At 37.3% G+C, this 18,145-nt stretch overlaps 1 protein-coding gene across 3 annotated transcripts in view; it reads right to left on the bottom strand.

Annotated features, from left to right (window-relative positions):
* The window catches only part of DCAF6 (DDB1 and CUL4 associated factor 6), a 100,947-nt gene that overhangs the window by 81,760 nt on the left and 1,042 nt on the right, over positions 1–18,145 (bottom strand). For all 3 annotated transcript variants that reach the window (XM_084790048.1, XM_084790049.1, XM_084790050.1), the window contains exons 2-3: positions 7,075–7,136; positions 2,066–2,158 (exon numbers count right to left, since the gene is read on the bottom strand). In XM_084790048.1, coding sequence (XP_084646174.1) covers positions 2,066–2,158; positions 7,075–7,136 — 155 coding nt within the window. The remainder of the gene's footprint in view (positions 1–2,065; positions 2,159–7,074; positions 7,137–18,145) is intronic.

The raw sequence follows: 18,145 nt of genomic DNA, 5'->3' as shown, positions 1-18,145 counted from the left end.
GGCACCAGGCATACACATTGTGTATATGAGCGTGTGTGTGTGCATGTGTGTGCGTGTGCATACCTGGTGATAAAAGATATATATTCAAGTATCGACACACATAAAATGATTTTGAGAAAAGAAAAAAAAAAAAAAACAAAACAGAGCAACATAAAACCACAGCAATGGGTCAGACTTAAAGCTACACAAGTCTGAGGACCAAAACTGGGATTTACCAAAACCATATGAACGCTAAGTGTGTGAATGACCCACCTGAAATTCCGGCCTTGGAAGGCAGAGCCAATGAGCCCCAAAGCAAGCAGGCCAGCAAGCTAGCCATAATCTATGCTATGGTTTGACTGAGAGCTCCTGCTCCAATGCAAAAAGTAAACAACAATTGAGGATGACTGCTGGCACACACCAACCTCGGGCTGCTACATGCACGCATGTAGACTCACAAACCTGTGAACCCATATGCGTACAAAATATACATACCCAAGCATGGACACCAATCCCTTTCACACCCACACAAAAATGGAAAAATGAAGAAAACAAAAAACAATTTAAAAGTTCACAGTATTTTAGGATTCAAAGAAAGAAATTTGTAGTATTTTCCTTCATAATGACCATATGATAAATTTACTTTTAGCTGGGAGTGGAGGTGTACACTTTTATCTCAACACAGGAGAAGCAGAGACAGGTAGATCTCTGTGTGTTCTAAGCCAGTCTGGTCCACACAGCAAGTTCCAGGCCAGGTAGTGATACAGAGTGAGACTCTGTCTACCAACAAAACAAAGAGAAACAAGAAAAAAAAACTTACTACTTTAAAATTTTTTATCCTGGGGGCTAGAGAGATAGCTCAATGCCCAGCATGCACCTGGTGGTTCATAACCATTCTTAACTCCAGTTTTAGGAAATCCAACACCTTCTGATCTCTATGGACACCAAGTAAGGTCTACATACACGCAGACCAAATTCTCAGATACATAAAATAAAATAATGAATCTAAAAAATTTAAGTTTTATCTCAAAATTAGTGGTAAAGGCAAATATATTAAATATGTTGACAAGCTCATCAAAATACTTTTTTATTATCATCTACAAAAAATTTAATTATAAAAAATCCTTTAATATTTCTTAATTTTTCTTCTAAATATTTAAAATTAAAATACTTGAGATGTCCGTAAGTTGTTACATATAGGATATTACGATATACAAGACTTTACTGATAGATTCAAACCCCAACTCTTTTGGAAAACTATAATACAATTTAAATGATGTATGCTATAAATTCTGCTGTGAATATTTACCCTTTGAAGGGCTCTTAAATATGAAAAATTGTAATCTGGAGAGTGCTTTGCTTCACAAACATTAAAAACTAAAATATTATTATGTGAGCCCATGGAAGCAGCGTTATTGGTGGTTTAGGGCACAGTCTTAATAATGTAGCACAGACTAGTCTTGAACTTAAGATCCTTCTGCCTCCTGAGTGCCAGGATTACAGGTCTGTGTCAGCAAAAAGTTATTTCCAATATGCTATGAATAAATAACAACAGTAAGCAAGACTCAAACACCTTTATGTATGAAAAAAATACAATGTCTTTTTTTAAATTCAAATAATGTTACTGAGATATCATTTGCCTATTGGATAAAGTGAAGGGCATTTTAATTTTCTAGAGTCTGAAGCACTGAAAACTTGAATATTCCAGCAGGGCGTAGTGGTACACACATTTAATCCCAGCACTCAGGAAGCAGAGGCAGGATTATCTCTGTGAGTTTGAAGACAGCCTGGTTTACATAGTGACTTCCAGGACAGCCAGAGCTATAGAGAAACCCTGTCTCAAACAACCAACAAAAAACCCAAAACAAAAAACAAAACAAAAAAAACCAAAAACAAAAATAAATTAACAGCCACACCAAGACCTTGCATATTCCAAAGGAACTATAGTACCTACATGTAACGATGTCTAAATTATACAATTACATTTAATAAAGATGATAGTCTAATACAAATGCCCATTCTATGATTATCATGTCCTCATTCCTAGCTTCTTTATCATTAAGTTATACATATTTAATTACTTTACCTTTCTGCTGTAGGGATTACTAATTACAAGTTTGGTGTCGTCAGAGCCAGATAAAATATATTCTCCAGTGTCATTCCAACAGATTGTATTAACCTAAAAAGAAAACAAAAAGGAAGCATAAACAAATTGGACATAAAAAGAAGCCATCTTCCACTTACCTGCTTTACAGAATTTACAACACTAATAAAGCTACTGTCTATGAGGGAAAGTTTACAGACTGAAAGCAGACTTCAGCTCTTGACTCACATACAAGAGGCCTGGAAATCAGTTATGTCTTAAAAGGCTCAAGAGACTACTACAAAATCAACACTTGACCTTGGATCCTTCAGACAAATTACTTAAGACTATGACCAAAGAGACCAGACAGTCCTGACTTGAGAGGAATGGAAACCTCTGCAGGAAACTGTGTCTAGGCAGGAAAATGTAAATTACAATATGCTAAGTGTGTTGATAAAGTAGACAATATATAATAGGTGATCTAAAGCAGAGAGGAAATTCTAAAAAAAGAACAGTGAAATAATGCTAGAGATCAAAAAGTTTACGAAGCCGGGCGTGGTGGCGCATGCCTTTAGTCCCAGCACTCGGGAGGCAGAGGCAGGCGGATCGCTGTCAGTTCGAGGCCAGCCTGGTCTACAAAGGGAGTCCAGGACAGCCAAGGCTACACAGAGAAACCCTATCTCGAAAAACCAAAAAAAAAAAACAAAAAAACAAAAAAAACAGTTTACGAGGATTGAAAAATGGCTTTGGTAGGCTTATTAACATACTAGCCAGAAGAAAGAATCTCTGACTTTTAGGATATATACAAAACTTAAACACTACAAAGAGAACAAATTCTGGGGTGTGAGGGAAAGGGAAGCCAGTGGAACATCCGAGGACAGTGACAACAAACACAAAAGGTATATAATCTATGTTTAGTGGAAACACCAAAAGACTAAAGAGGGAAAGGGCAGAAATATTTGAAACAATAATGGCAGAATTGCCTTCTAAATAATATCAACAAACTACAGATTCAGGATGCTCAGCGGAAACTGGGGACAGCAAATAACCAAAGCACTTTAAATAAATGAAGAAAGTCCTGGAAAGTGGTCACCTACGGCTGATTCACTGGTCAGAGCGTAGCAATGCACAGAGGCTGGAGTGCTACAGGTCCCAAGCCTGAGTAAAGTTTATCTTGGGCTAGCTTTAGCTCCCTTTGCATGTGTCTGAGCTAACATCCTTGTGACTATCAGGTGAAATCTTTCAGAATGTATTAACTTAGCAGACCATTCATTAGCTTCTATCCACCCAAAAGCTGAGAATTATCAGATCACACCTAAAGCCTTTAAACAGCATCTGAGACAGAGCTTTCCCCACTTTGCTATGCCCTACCTACTGATACTTCCACTGACATGTTATTAAAGTGTCTTAACTTACAAGTACCTTTTTCTGTTACTATAAAAGTCCTAGCAAACACTGCATTGAACATGGAATTTAGTGTCACTTAAATCTGTGTTTCTGGGCCACCATCATTCATATTTGGCTCCAGAATAAATTCTCTTTCAGAGTTTTGAGGTGAGAATTGTTTCTTACATGACAAATAACTGAGTATCTTCCCAGCTAAAGAAAATCAAAGATAAAAGAAAACAATTCTGAAAGAAGCCAGAGGAGGTACCTTATCCATAGAGGATAAGAAAATAATAGTGTCTGACGTCTCAAAAAGTATGCAAACAAGAAGTATAGGATGAAATAAAATGTTGAGGGAAAATAAAACAGTTCTGTACTCCATAAAAATTACCCTTTCAAAATTAAAGACTAAATAAAGGCAGTCTCTGACAACCCAAAATTGAGCATATTTGTTTTTGGGAGAACTGCCTTGCAAGACATGTTAAGTTCTTTAGAGAAAAGGAAAATAAGATGTCAGATAACTTGGATCCACATGAAGAAAATACTACGGACAAAAAGAAGGATGAACATTAGGAACACCTGGGCTCCTCTAGAAGACGAGAGTTCCCAGCACCCATGCTCATCTGCTCTCAACCACTGTGACTCCAGGGACAAATATATCACATAAGTCACAAAGCACGATCTAGAGGCCATCCAGGGATACCTATCAAGACTCTGTCTAGGGCCCCGGCAGTGGTGGCACATGCCTTTATAAACCCAGCTCTCAGAAGGCAGAGGCTAGCTTGCTTTACAGAGTGAGTTCCAGAAGAGCCAAGGCTATACAGAGAAAGCCTGTTTTGAAAAGCAAAATAAGCTGGGCAGTGGTGGTGCACGTCTGTAATCCCAGCACTTGGAAGGCAGAGGCAGGCGGATTGCTGTGAGTTCAAGGCCAGCCTGACCTACAAAGGGAGTCCAGGACAGTCAAGGCTACACAGAGAAACCCTGTCTCAAAAAAACCAAAAAAACAAAAACAAAAAACAAACAAGCAAACAAAAACAAAACAAAATAGAACCCATCTTTAAAAAAAGAAAAATGAAGTAACAAATATGAACCTATACTACAGAACCCATTTATCCCACATTTATCTATCAAAAAGAATAAAAACAACTGTATGCCCTCTTTGTCTCCAATAAGAAGCAATGTCCATCAGCAGGTAAATAGTAAATCTCAGCATACCCATACAATGAGCAATTAGCAATAACAAAGAACGGCTCACAACATAAAGGAATTGTAAAATTATCATTCTAAGTAATTCTAAACTTAGTGATTTAAGGAAAGAAGTTAAACATCAAAAATATTGCAGGGCCAAAGGTACATAGCTCAGTGGTAGAGCACTTGTACAGCATGTACAGGGCTTTGACCTTGATCCCTGGCATAGGGAGAAGGTACTAGAGGATTCTATTTGTTAAAATTCTAGAAAATATAAATACCATCACAGTTAAAATGGATAACCCACTATCACCAGATCAGCCTAAAAATATAAATTTACAAAGAGATTGACTAGGGTTGATTATGGTAATGAGAAATCAAAGGACAAACAGATCTTAGTGGGTGACTGATAAGCTGATTTGATGACTTTACCAATATATACATTTAACTTTACAAAAGTGTACATTTTAAATAAGTACTTATGGTCCCTGAAGGTGCCCAATATCATCTAAATAAGTGCAGTCAATTAAATCAATAAACCCTTTTAAATTTCTATAAAAATATTAATATAAATAAATTAACAAAAGCAACTTTAAAACAGATTAGACTGACATCATTTTTGCCAGCTATACCAAATGCTAGGCTGCCTATATAGTACTGAGTTGGCTATACTAAGGCCCAACCTATAATTTTATGTCGACCCAAATCATAAACCAGGAGTGAAGGCAAAGAAAAAGGAGGTGTAAAGTTGTGAGAAAGTTGACTTTCTTCAACAAAATACTTGAGAACACAGCAAAACCTAAAAGAAAAACTTAAAGAAAGGAAGATATAGACAATACCAAATCCATTTGCAATTAATATTTGGAAATTTTTCTTTGGGTCACGTAACAGATTTGGGTTTGGCTCCTCAAGGGTATAAAACATGTCACAGAACACATTCTTGCCCTCTTCAGTGAACAATTCCTAACTGCCTCACATGTGAAATAGTTCCTGAATACTTATTTTTCTGGATATTTATTCATTTATTATCTTTCTAAAGAGGTCTTCTCATTGCAAATGTGCAAAGGCAGAGGGGCCAAGTATGCTAACTATGAATACGTATGTTTAGACAATTATAATGTCCTATAGTAAATACTAGGGGGAAAGGTAGCATAAAGATATTAATTAAAGGTGGCATTCTAATTTATTAGGGAAAGCTTTTCTGTTAAGTAACGCTTCAAAGAGAGATAAACGAAAGTAAGCTTTCACAGAAATGTGGGAAAGACTTCTGGTTATAAGACATAAAATCTATAAGATGGAAGCCAGATGTGGGGTGCATGCCTGTAATCCTCACACTTGACAAGTTGTGGTGGTTAGATCGCTGCAAACCCAAAGACAGCTCAGCCTGCAGTGAGTTTCAGTCCAGCCTGCACTATACAGTAAGATCTTGTTACACACATACACACACACACACACACACACACACACACACACAATCTAAAAGTTATTTTTAAAAATTGTTTGTTTTGGTTTTTTGACACAATATTTTCAAAAAAATGTTTTAAAGAAGTAGAGGAGTCAGCTAAGAAGACTCAGATGAAGGTGGTCCATGAGGCGGAGAGAAAACAAAGCAAACACAGTGTTAGCAGAAAAACATTTCAACAGTGGCGAGAAATTCTAATGACAGCTAAGTTTCTAGGAAGTAAGCACGCATTCTAGAGATAAGAGTATAACAACCCTCCCAAGAGCAACTTCAGTAAAATGAATGAAATGGAAGCCTGAAAACTCCCCCGGCTGTCAGACACCACAAAACCAAACCTTGACCACACTTTTCTAAATTAAAAAATATGCCTTCACAGAAAAGATGTATGTGTGAATATGTTCAAAACATACTGTATGAAATTCTGAAAGAAAAAGTTTCCAAATATACTTGCATTTTGTGTGTGTGTGTGTGTGTGTGTGTGTGTGTGTGTGTGTGTGTGTTTGTGTGTGTGTGTGTGTGTGTCTAACTCAGGCTGGCCTTGAACATACTACATAGCTGAGGATGAACTTGAATTCCTGACCCTCTGGCCTTCTCACATTACAAATATATACCCAGCACATTTTAATGTTTTAATTTTTAAAAACTTTATTCTCTCTCTGCCTATCCACCAATTTCTACACATCTCCTATTTTCTTTCTATTTTGGGGGGGGAGAGAGAGTGACTGAAACAGAGTCTCTTTATGTAACCCTGGCTGGCCTAGAACTCACTATGTGAGGCAGGCTGGCCTTGAACTCAAGGGATTCACCTGCCTTAGCTTCCCAGGTGCTAAGATTAAAACTGTGCATCACCATACCTTACCTATTTTTCCATTCTTAAAAGTCAATTATAATCCATTCTAGGACGATTAGGACACTTCATCAAACATTTAAACACATTATTATATCCATTTCTAGTTAAGAATTAACCATTACTTACACAGCCATCATGCACATTTAAGGTTGCTTCAAGTTTTAATCTTTGGATAAATTCTCTTCTTCCTGTTTAAAAAGAAAGAATTCAATAAAGCATACAATCTCCATTGAAATTAAGAACCTAAGACCTACCACGATATGATTCAACTCTAGTTTCAGCTCTACCTTCTAAAAAGTTTATTTCATTAACATAACTAACTTAACAAAAGATGCATGGTATCTGAGCCATAGTAAATTCTTGTTTCTTCATCATCCATGTAACAGTCAGTATTCAGTGTTCCAATAATGTTCTAGAAGCTAGGAATAGTGTTCCCTTAGGCAAGGGTAAAGACAATAAAAGGTGTATTAGTTATGAATGTATTAAGTAGGAAAATAAAGCAGGACAAGGGCTGGAGAAATGGCTCAGTGGTTAAGAGCGCTGACTGCTCTTCCAGAGGTCCTGAGTTCAATTCCCAGCAACCACATGGTGGCTCACAACCATCTATAATGTGATCTGATGCCCTCCTCTGGCCTGCAGATGAACATGCAGGCAGAGCACTGTATATGTAATAAACAAATAAATATTTAAAAAGTAAATAAATAAAGCAGGACAAGGGGATGAAAAAGGGCTGGTGGTGGGGGCAACGTTCTCAATTTTAAGCAAAGTAGAAACAGTAATAAGATGCACCAACTGTAAAAAGATTTATGAGGGGCTGGAGAGATGGCTCAGTGGTTAAGAGCACTGCTCTTCCAGAGGTCCTGATTTCAAGTCCCAGCAACCACATGGTGGCTCACAACCATCTATAGTGTGATCTGATGCCTTCTTCAACAGATAAAGCACTCATATACAATAAATAAAATACATAAATCCCCCCCCAAAAGATTTATGCACTTTTCCTTTAAGTGCACAAGTGTTTTACCTGCATGTATATGTGAATACTGGTGTGCAAACTCAAGTCCTTTACCAGAACAAGTGCTCTGCTGAGCCATCTCTTCAGAACCCAATATTTTAAGCAAATATATAGTAGAAAATATATAAATAAAATCAGACTGAAGGTCTAGTAAGAGCAAAATAGTTTAAATGCTGTATAGGTTTAAGTTCCTTTATAGAAAAAAAATGAGAAATGACTAGAAGAAATGAATCATCTTTACCAAAGACAGACAAGAGACCATGCTTATTTGTCAGCTGCAAGGAAAGCTGAATTTATAACAAAGAGCTGTAATTAATGACTGATCAACATTATACTAAATTCTACATTCTGTCAAGAAGGACAAGCTTCTGCGTTACACTTTCTTGCCATTCAAAGATCAAGTTAGTTTGACTTCCTTTATTCTGGGTTTTTTGTTTGGTTCTCTGTGTAGCCCTGGCTCTCCTAGAACTTGCTTCTTAAACCAGGCTGGCCTTAAACTCAGAAATCCACCTGCTTCTGCCTCCTGAGAGTTGGGATTAAAAGTATGTGCCACCACTGCCCCACCCTTCATATTTTTAAGTGGTATGATGGCTAAATATAGAATAAACACACAGATTTTAAAAATTATTTATAGGTGTGACCTAGGAGGGATTTGTTCTGTAATTCCTAAATTTATTTAAAACAAACTACAGCAATGCATTAGTTTGATAAGCCACATTGCTTTATTGTTCTTTGTAACACGCCTTCCCTGCCCTGACAGTACTGGCGATTGGACCTAAGGCCTTGGGCATATTAGACAAGAGCATCTACCAGTAAGCTATAGTCTCAGCCCATAATTAGGCTGAGCTGCAGACTCCTTGTGCAATGTCACTTGGTCACATTTCATTTACAATATGAATGCTGCTATAAAATTTTTCATAAATATAAAATTACACATTATTAATGTATTCTATATTAACATTTAGCTATTTTAATCTTATAAAAATTAAATATTTTATAATCCTAAAAATAGATACATATTTGTATGCCCATATGTAGATAAGATTTTAGAATGGGGAAAGGGGTTGACTACAGAATTCCATGTATTTTAATAATTATATTATGTCATGAGGCCAAAATTATTACCTCAAAAATGTTTTTCAGGAAAAGAATGTTTAAACTAAACTAAATAATAAACTATATAAAAACCACTTGAATAAAAAGAGTCCAGAAGTATTTGCGCAGAAACAATAGCTTTTCCTTTTTTGCTTTACAGACACCATGTCCCTGTACAAAGTCACACTTAGGCTCAAGTCCTTCAGCTACTTAAGGGTCAACTGACCAGATCCCTACACTAGTGACTTAACACTCCACCTATTTTTGCACTTTTGTTTTCTGTGATGCTGTATTTACTTGTAGTGGTATTTTTTAAATGTTGACTTCATTATTGTCCTTGTTTCTAAAAAGGTCATTTTGCCAGGACACTGTATGTTTAAAAAAATTTTTTTTAAAAGCTTAGCCGGGCAGTGGTGGCTCATGCCTTTAATCCTACCACTCAGGAGAGAGAGGCAGGTGGATCTCTCTGAGTTCACGATTACTCTGGTCTAAGGAGCAAGTTTCAGAACAGCAAGGGCTACACAGAGAAACACTGTCTTGAAAAAAGAAAAAATAAATAAACTTAGAAAGCTTCTAAAAAATAAATTGGCATGTAAGGTTTTTTGTTCTTTTAAAAACAAACTTTAATACCTAGAGGATGTATGAGTTTGTTGTTTGTTTGTTGTATAGTTGTTGTTTGTTTTTTTAAGTTTTTCCAGACAGGGTTCCTCTGTATAACAGTCCTGGCTGTCCTAGACTCTCTTTGTAGACCAGGCTGGCCTTGAACTTACAGAGATCTGTCTCCTGACTGCTGGGAGGCAGAGGCAGTCGGATCTCTGTGAGTTCAAAGCCATCTGTGTTTACAAAGCAAGTCCAGGACAGTCAAAGCCACACAGAGAAACCCTGTCTAGAAAAAACAAACAAGACCAAGCCAAACAAACAAAATGTGGTTTATTAATGTTTTTCTAAATATTAAGGCATTTAATGTAACCATTTCTATGCAATATACATTAGTAAACAGAATTTCCAGGTAATGAAAAATAACTTTTTATATGAGACTTTCATTTTCTTAAACTTCGTAAAACAAATACCAGAGACTGTGCAACAGGTGTTATATCATGAGCAAAAAATATATTTTTAAATGTTTTGTAGGCAAAGTATTTGTTTTCTTCCTTTGTTTGCTATGTCACACATATTGTATAAATTAAGTGGCTCCATAAATATGTTTTATGAGCCACTAGAGAAATACCAATCAGACCAATGAAAGAAACATCACTACATACCAATCAACATAGCTAAAACAATGATATCAGATACTGGCGAGGGAATAAAGAAACCAGATCACCAATATGCGGATGCTAGGAATGTTAAATGTCCCTGGAAAAGGAGCATAGCAGGTTCTTTAAAAATAAAAGAAAGAAAGCCGGGCTTGGTGGCTCCCAGTACTTGGGAGGCAGAGGCAGGTGGATCGCTATGAGTTCAAGGCCAGCCTGGTCTACAAAGGGAGTCCAGGACAGCCAAGGCTACACAGAGACCTGTCTCAAAAAACAAAAAAACAAAAAAAAGGAAAGAAAATAAAAATCAATCAACATACTTAACACATTACCCAAATACAAGTTTGTATTCACATAAAAATCTGTACATAGATCTTAATAACAGCTTTATTCTTTTTTAAAATGTATTTATTTATCTATTTTTACTTTTTGGGGTTTTTGAGACAGGGTTTCTCTGTGTAGCCCTGGCTGTCCTAAAATTCACCCTGTAAACCAGGTGGGCCTCAAACGCAGAGATCATCTGTCTCTGCCTCCAAAGGGATGGAACTAAAGGTGGGCACCACTACAGCCCAAACACCTTTATTCCTTTTTTTTCCTTTAATTTTTATGTATTTATTTTCACATATATTTATATTATTACACATACATAAAATAAACTATGTACAGCAAGAAGAACCATGAAACAATCAGGAATTATATAAATGTTACATTCATAGTGTTTTGGCTAATTGTCTTTGGCATCCTTGAAGAAAACATTTGAAGCCATCTCCATAAGGAGGTTCTTTGATGCTCATCATCTTCTTTAAGGTAGGCTGGGTGTTGCCAGGAGTTAAACTGTCTCATTGTCAATGAATCTTTAAAATAATAAAAACATCTTTAAATGCCATATTCTGTTATGTCTCTGAGGTTTCTGAAGACCTTTTCTAACTATTTTACCTTATCTTTCTATAGAATCATATCCTTCTATTACACTTAGGATGCATATTCTTGTGATAAAAATAGACTAATAATTGGTATGACCATGATTTGATTAACTAACAGTTAACTTGTATAACTTACTTAGGTTTGGAGATAGGGGTTGAAAAGAAAGAAGGGGGAATACAGAATTATATAGGGATGATAGGGCAAAAAAAGTAGTTTAGTGAATCTATTCCTCAACTTAATGCCTTCATTGTTACTAACAAGGTTATTTTTAATTCACGGGTATAGAATTTGAATATAGATGCAAAATAAGTTTAATTTTAGATATATTGGTATAGAATTCAAATTTAAAATTATTCTTCAAACACACATATATACATATATATATGTTCTAATATGCGGTATTATACACATACAACTCAATTATAATACAAGGTTTACTTGCAATACTTTGAAAGTGCTATTTCAGGCTGTTTAGGATAACATCTTTATTCTTAACTCCAATTTAGAAACAACCCAACAGCCGACCATATGGTATGTGACACACGCCTATAATCCCAGTATGAAGGAGGCAGAAGCAGGCAGATCTCTGTAAGTTTGAGGCCAGCCTGGTCTAGGACAGCCAAGGCTAGAAAGAAAAAAGAAAAAGAAATAACCCAACTATCTAAAACCAGGTGAACAGACATCCATCCATCCTATGAACCACTACTCAACAATAAAAATGAGTATTATTAACATACACAACTTTGATGCATTTTAAGACAATTATGCCAAGTGAAAATCTTATCTGAAAATGTTTACTATCATCATTTATAAGGCTACACGCATTATGTGTTTATCTAACATTCTTCTGTTTTTGAGGTGGGTGCCCAGGTTGGTCTCAAACTGCGGGCTTAAATGATGCAGCTGCCTTACTCTCCTAGGTATTTCACAGTCAGTCATATGCCACAATAACCAATATATGACATCTATGAAGTGACAGAAGTATATGTGTGGAGAACAGGACTGCAGTTGTCAGGGTGACAGTAGGAAAGAAAGGATATTAAAAACGTAGCAAAAGAAATCCTTGTGATGGATGTTTATATACTAACATTAATATATAATTAGTGAACTAAAATTAGCATTAATCTATCAAAATAAATATTAGACCACACCGCATGAAACTAAATGCACACATTAAAATGAATTTTTGTAACATTACAAAATCTAAATAAGGAATGTGAATTCAGTCCCTTTCCTACTTGTTATATTTCAAACTAGATTACCATCGGGGTACTGGTTAAAGGGTATATGATAATACCTTTCTATCGGAGATGGTTGTGAGCCACCATGTGGGTGGAGGAAATAAAACCTGGCTACTCTGGAAGAGCAACCAGCACACTCAGCCACTAAGCCATCTCTCCAGACCCAAATGGTCTATTATCTCTTATAATTGCAAATGAGTCAATTACTTCTCAAAATACCAAGTTTTTTTTTTAACTTAGAAAAATATTTCCCACAGAGACAATGCCAAGGCCAGATGGCTTCAATGATGTAAGGAAAAAGTACTTGCCAAGCAACATTGTTCACTCTAAAACCTACCCACAGCAAGCAAATAAAAGAAACACCAAATACAGGTATAAGAGGATGAAGCAAACTTGATAAACAGTGAAGTAGTCCTTTACATAAAATTTCAAAAAAAAAAAAAAACCTGAGAGAAAAAAAATTACACAAATTAATGGGTAGGTTTTAATTGTGGTTTAAGATGTAAGACCAATTTTTTAAAGCTCATTCTGGGGCTGGACCTTGGTGAAAGCTTGTATAGCATGAAATGACGCTCTGGGTTGAATCCCCAACACAGCAAAACACAAAACTACTAAATCACTGAGTACCAAATGAAGAGAGAGACCAGAATCACAGTTGGAAGGACTCAATGCTATAAAGGTGAGAGTTCTCCCAGACATAATACAGACTCAACACAAAACACTAAGTCTTTTACTATTATTGTTTTTCAGAAACTGACAAACCATGACTTTGTTGTTGATGGTGATTTTTGAGACAAGGCTTTGCTAAGTAGACCAAACTGACCTGGAATTTACTATATAGAGCAGGCTGGCCTCACACTGGCAGCAATCTTCCTGTCTCTGCCTCCTAAGAACTGGGATTATTGATGTGTACCATAAGCCAGGACAAACAAGCTGTTTTTAAATTGTACATGAAAATGGAAAGAGCTCAGAATAGCCTGAGCAATTTTTAAAAGAGACAAGGACCAAGTCTGAAGTACCACATGTCACCAGAGGTCACAGGATCCCTTTAGCAGGGCTTAATAGTCTTAGAGATCAAGAATTTAAAAACAGATCATAGATATTAAATAAAGCCGGGAGGGGACATGACTCCTATGTGAAAAGGTTCTACAAAGCTGATTGATTAGAATGTTCTGATTCTGGAGAGTTGAGTCTGGTTATCTTAGGCTATCTTTAACCCCTTACTAGCTACTCATCCCCCTCCCCCCTGTGTCTGACCTGTATCCTTGCAGCTTCCAGGCAAAACCTTTGGAATGCATAAACTTAACAAACCACAAGTTTCCAGCAACCCCAAAGCTAAGAATGTTATCGGATTACATTCAAAACCTAAAGTAGAGTTTCTCCCTTTACTAAACCCACACCTTTTGTTCCCACCAACAGATATGGGTTTCTGACTCTTTATTTGATGGCCACACAAGTTCATGTAACTGTTTCTACACTGAGCATCTACACTGGAACATGTTCTTCAGAGCAACTTGACTCTATGTTTCCAGGACATGGTCACTTACTTATATTTGACACAGAATAAACAATCTCTTATCCCTTTGAGTTAGAGCTTTGTCTTGCACTGACAGAAGAAAAATGAAAGGCAATTGTACTGGAATTTGAGAAATAAAAATGGGGCAGGCAAGCTGGAGATTGCAACAGCTGCCAGGAGATGAAAGAGAAGAAAAAGGAAAATTGTACTTTCTGCATTAGATATCAAGCAAGCAGATAGGCTCAGCAATGGTTCTCTGCAGGAGTCACAAGGATGAGAATGCCAAAGTCAGGCCTCAGAAAGCAGGCAGGCCTGTGAGCAACGTCACCTCAAGCCAGGGGCTACTGGGGAGTAAGTACAATTCTCATTCAGGGAAGAGAGAGTCTCCCCATCGTGTGTTCTTTTCACCTCTGGTCCAGGCTGTCCTGTTGGGACTGAAGAATGATCTTGGCAAGGGAAGCTCCTGATCTCTACACTGAAGAGTAGTATCAATTCTAACCAAGCTATCTGTACATTTACACATCATCAAACAGGCTATTGTGCCAGAGAATTATCACCATTAATATTCATGCATCCAGGGGTTTACAACCTTGGGAGCACTTTTTCTACCAGAAAGGATATTATGGGCCAAAGGACATAGCACTTTTACCAGAGGAAGTGTAATGGGAATGGCCTCCCTAGGCTCACATATTCAAATGCTTAGTCTTCACGGAGTGGAAGTGTTCGGGAAGGATGAGGAGGTGGAGCCTTGCTGGAGTGGATCCGGCCTTGTGAAGGTGCGTCCCTGTGGGTGTGCTTTGAGGTTTAAAAAAGCCCACCCCAGGCCCAGTCTCTTTCTGCCTGCTGCCTAGAAATAGGATGCAAAGCTCTCAGCTGTGCTACAGTGCTCTGCCTGTCTGCTTCCCACCAAGATGACCATGGATCAACCCTCTAAAACTGTAAGCAGGCACCCAATTAAACATTTCCTTTTTTAAGAGTTTACATGGTCACAGTGTCTCTTCACAGCAATAAAACAGGAACTAAGAAAGTTATGCATTATTTCCGAAAAGGTGCCAAGGAAGCAGTTAGCTGCAAATGGCCCTTTTATTCCATTCTCTCTTTCATCTGCTGGCATAATTAAGCCCATTTTAGCATTCACCATAAACAATAAAGCACTGGCACAAAGACAGAAGCTTAAATCAATGAATGTGGTGGAGAAATTGACTTGAACATATATGGTTAATTGATTTTCAACAAAGGGGGAAAGTCTTTTCATAAACAGTGGTGGATCAATTTTACATTCATAAGCAAATAAATGAAACTTGATTCACCTCACAGCACATTTTTTTAAAGCTCTAAATTATGATAAAATAAAAAACTTTCAGGGGCAAGAAAACAGAAAAAAAATCGTGACCTTGGATTATGTAAAGATTCTTAAACAGAACACAAAAGTTTCAAAAAGGAGTAATAAAAATACTGTTAAGAACAACGTTTAGGGCCGGGTGGTGGGCCGGGTGGCGCACCCCTTTAATCCCAGGACCTGGGAGGCGGAAGCAGGTGGATCTCTGTGAGTTCGAGGTCAGCCTGGATTACAGAGTGAGTTCCAGGACAGCCAGAGCTACACAGAGAAACCCTGTCTGGAAAAACAAAAAACAAACGAACAAAACCGAAAACATTGTTAAAAGGTGTGTAATAGTTCAAAACCATCCTTGAATATAAAGCTACTCCACAGGTCTGAAGGGTTACATGAGACCCTCAAGAAAGCAAGAGGGGGGAAAAATGGGAGAGGGCACAAGAACAGAGGGGTGTAGGAGGGCAAGAGAGGGAAGCAGGGGAGAGGAACAGAGGGCAGGGGAGAGGAGAGAGAGGAGGGAGGGCTGCAGGGACAGGAGAGGTAAAAAGGGGGGGGCCTTAAGAAAAAAAAAGAGCACCAGGTATGATGTGAACACACCTATAATCTCAGCATTTAGAAAGTAGTTTCTTATCAGCCTGGTCCATATAAGGGAGAGCCCCTGTCTTTGAACTCTTTAGCCTCCACACCCAGTATGTGGTGCTAGGAATGGGAGCAGGGCTTCGAGCATGCTAGGGAAGCACTCTACCACCTGAGCTACATCCCTAGTCCCTAATCTTCATGTACTTAAGATCAGGCAGTGATGACAGCAATTGTGTTGCTGGTGGAAGTCGTCAGTGCCCTCAGAATACAGTAGGGCCATCATCAATAAAAACTGGTAGTTTTGCCTTAGATTACTCTGTAGCCAGAGTTTTCCCTCCATGTTTAGGAGATACAAATAGTAACCTCTTAGGAGAAAATGCGAAGTAAAATTCCCTGAACAATTATAATGTTTAAATCTTTATATCTTTAAGAAATCAATTTACTTTCTAAGTTCTTTGAACTTGTAACTTAAAGGGCTTTTTTGCTTGTTTGTTTGTTTGTTTTGAGATAGTTTCACTAAATATTTTTCAAACTATCAGCGAGCCTCCTTCCTCAAAAAAAAAAGGGGGGGGCATTATAAGTGCATTTTCAAAAGATCCTTCACCTCTCCTCACATGCACTCATGCACGCGCCCACAGACACTCACTAGATGAGGAGTATTAATTAGATTGACTGTAGCTTTTATTTGAAAGGCAGCCTTGAACACCTGATCCTCTCCCCTTAGCTTGGAAGTGCCGGGATTATAGGTGTCCTACATCTAACCCAGCTAAAATCACTTTTAAAGAAGTGCTAATATAAAGTATGCATTAAACGACTTAAAGCTAAACATGGTGGCAAATACCAGTAACGCCAGAATTTAGGAGACTCAGATGGGAAGATCAGGAGTTCAAGGCAACCTGGGCCACAGGGCAACTCCGTCTCAGCAGCATCTGCCTTTCCTCCCCACTATGCATATAAAGACCGAGAGCTACCTACCTACAAGTCCACTTGTATATTTACAAATGCGTGACTAAGACTTCCTAAACAAGAGAGGAAAACTCTGGCTACAGAGTATAATCTAAGGCAAAACTACCAGTTTTTATAGATAATGTCACTGACTTCCTCCACCACACAAACAAGGGCTGCTGCTCTGCTGATCATGTTTTAATTAGCTTTATTATATACAGCTGAACTCAATTAGAAATACTAACATGAAACTAAACATTTAGAACTGCCCAACTGATTGAAATAAAAGACCAAATTACATGTTCACTCACACAAAACTGTTAGCATTTGCTTTATTGAGGTAAAAATCTGTTCTTTTAGACAAATTAAACTTTTAAATTTGCACACCTTTTTTAAGTCAATGAATTTAAAAAGGACTTTACAAATACTAAAATCAAGCACTCTACGTAGTAAATGATGATTTCCCATTGACATGACAGTGAATATATAGTTAAAGAAAAGGGACAAGGTCAGGTACACACTTACACACAGTGAAATCCCAGCTATCAGGAGACTGAGATAAAAGTTAAGACTAGCTTGGGCTACATTGGGAGCCTTTGTTTCAAAAAAAAATTAAAGAGACAAAAATTTAGAACATTAAAGTTCTTCATTAAGCAATATGTAATATCTTACAAAAATTTTTATGTCTGAAAAGATCTCGCAATGTAGTGAAGAAAAAGGTGAAAAACAATGCTTACAGCACCACCATGCATCCAGTTTTCTCACATACACATACAGCATGCACATACATACACTATTATTTATATATGTATGTACTTCTAAGAAGGAAATAAATCAAGGAAAATAATCAAGAAACAGAAACATTATTTCTAAGGGCAGTGGCATGAAACTGACATGAGAGCGAGCACCGGAATTTCTGCTTCTTTGTATTTGAATTTTTACAGTGAAAACATTCATTAAAAAGAACTTTAAGACGCACACTTAAACTTCTTTTAAGTAATTTACCACAAGTAATATTGGCTGTAACGGGATTTCGTTTCCTTCTATTTTTGTTGTAGTGAAAAAATAAATGACAGCAACAAATCCCTTTACCTGGCAAAGAAATGGCAGAGTTGGGGGAGGAGGTGCTTTGAAGAAACAACATTTTAGTTGACTCAGGCGTGACCCAGCACACTCACAAAACTCATGGTACCCAAAACGAAAAAAAAAGTGGAATACTGCGCCCTCAGTACTGAAGGTTGTTTTTAGAAAGCTTAACTAAGAAACAGAAAATGCCAAGTGTGTTTTCCAGGGGTGGGA

The sequence above is a fragment of the Acomys minous genome (assembly GCF_964271855.1).
Source record: "Acomys minous genome assembly, chromosome: 1".
NCBI classification, from domain to species: domain Eukaryota; kingdom Metazoa; phylum Chordata; class Mammalia; order Rodentia; family Muridae; genus Acomys; species Acomys minous.
Note: the sequence above shows the minus strand (reverse complement) of the source record. Positions and strands in the feature narration are given on the sequence as shown.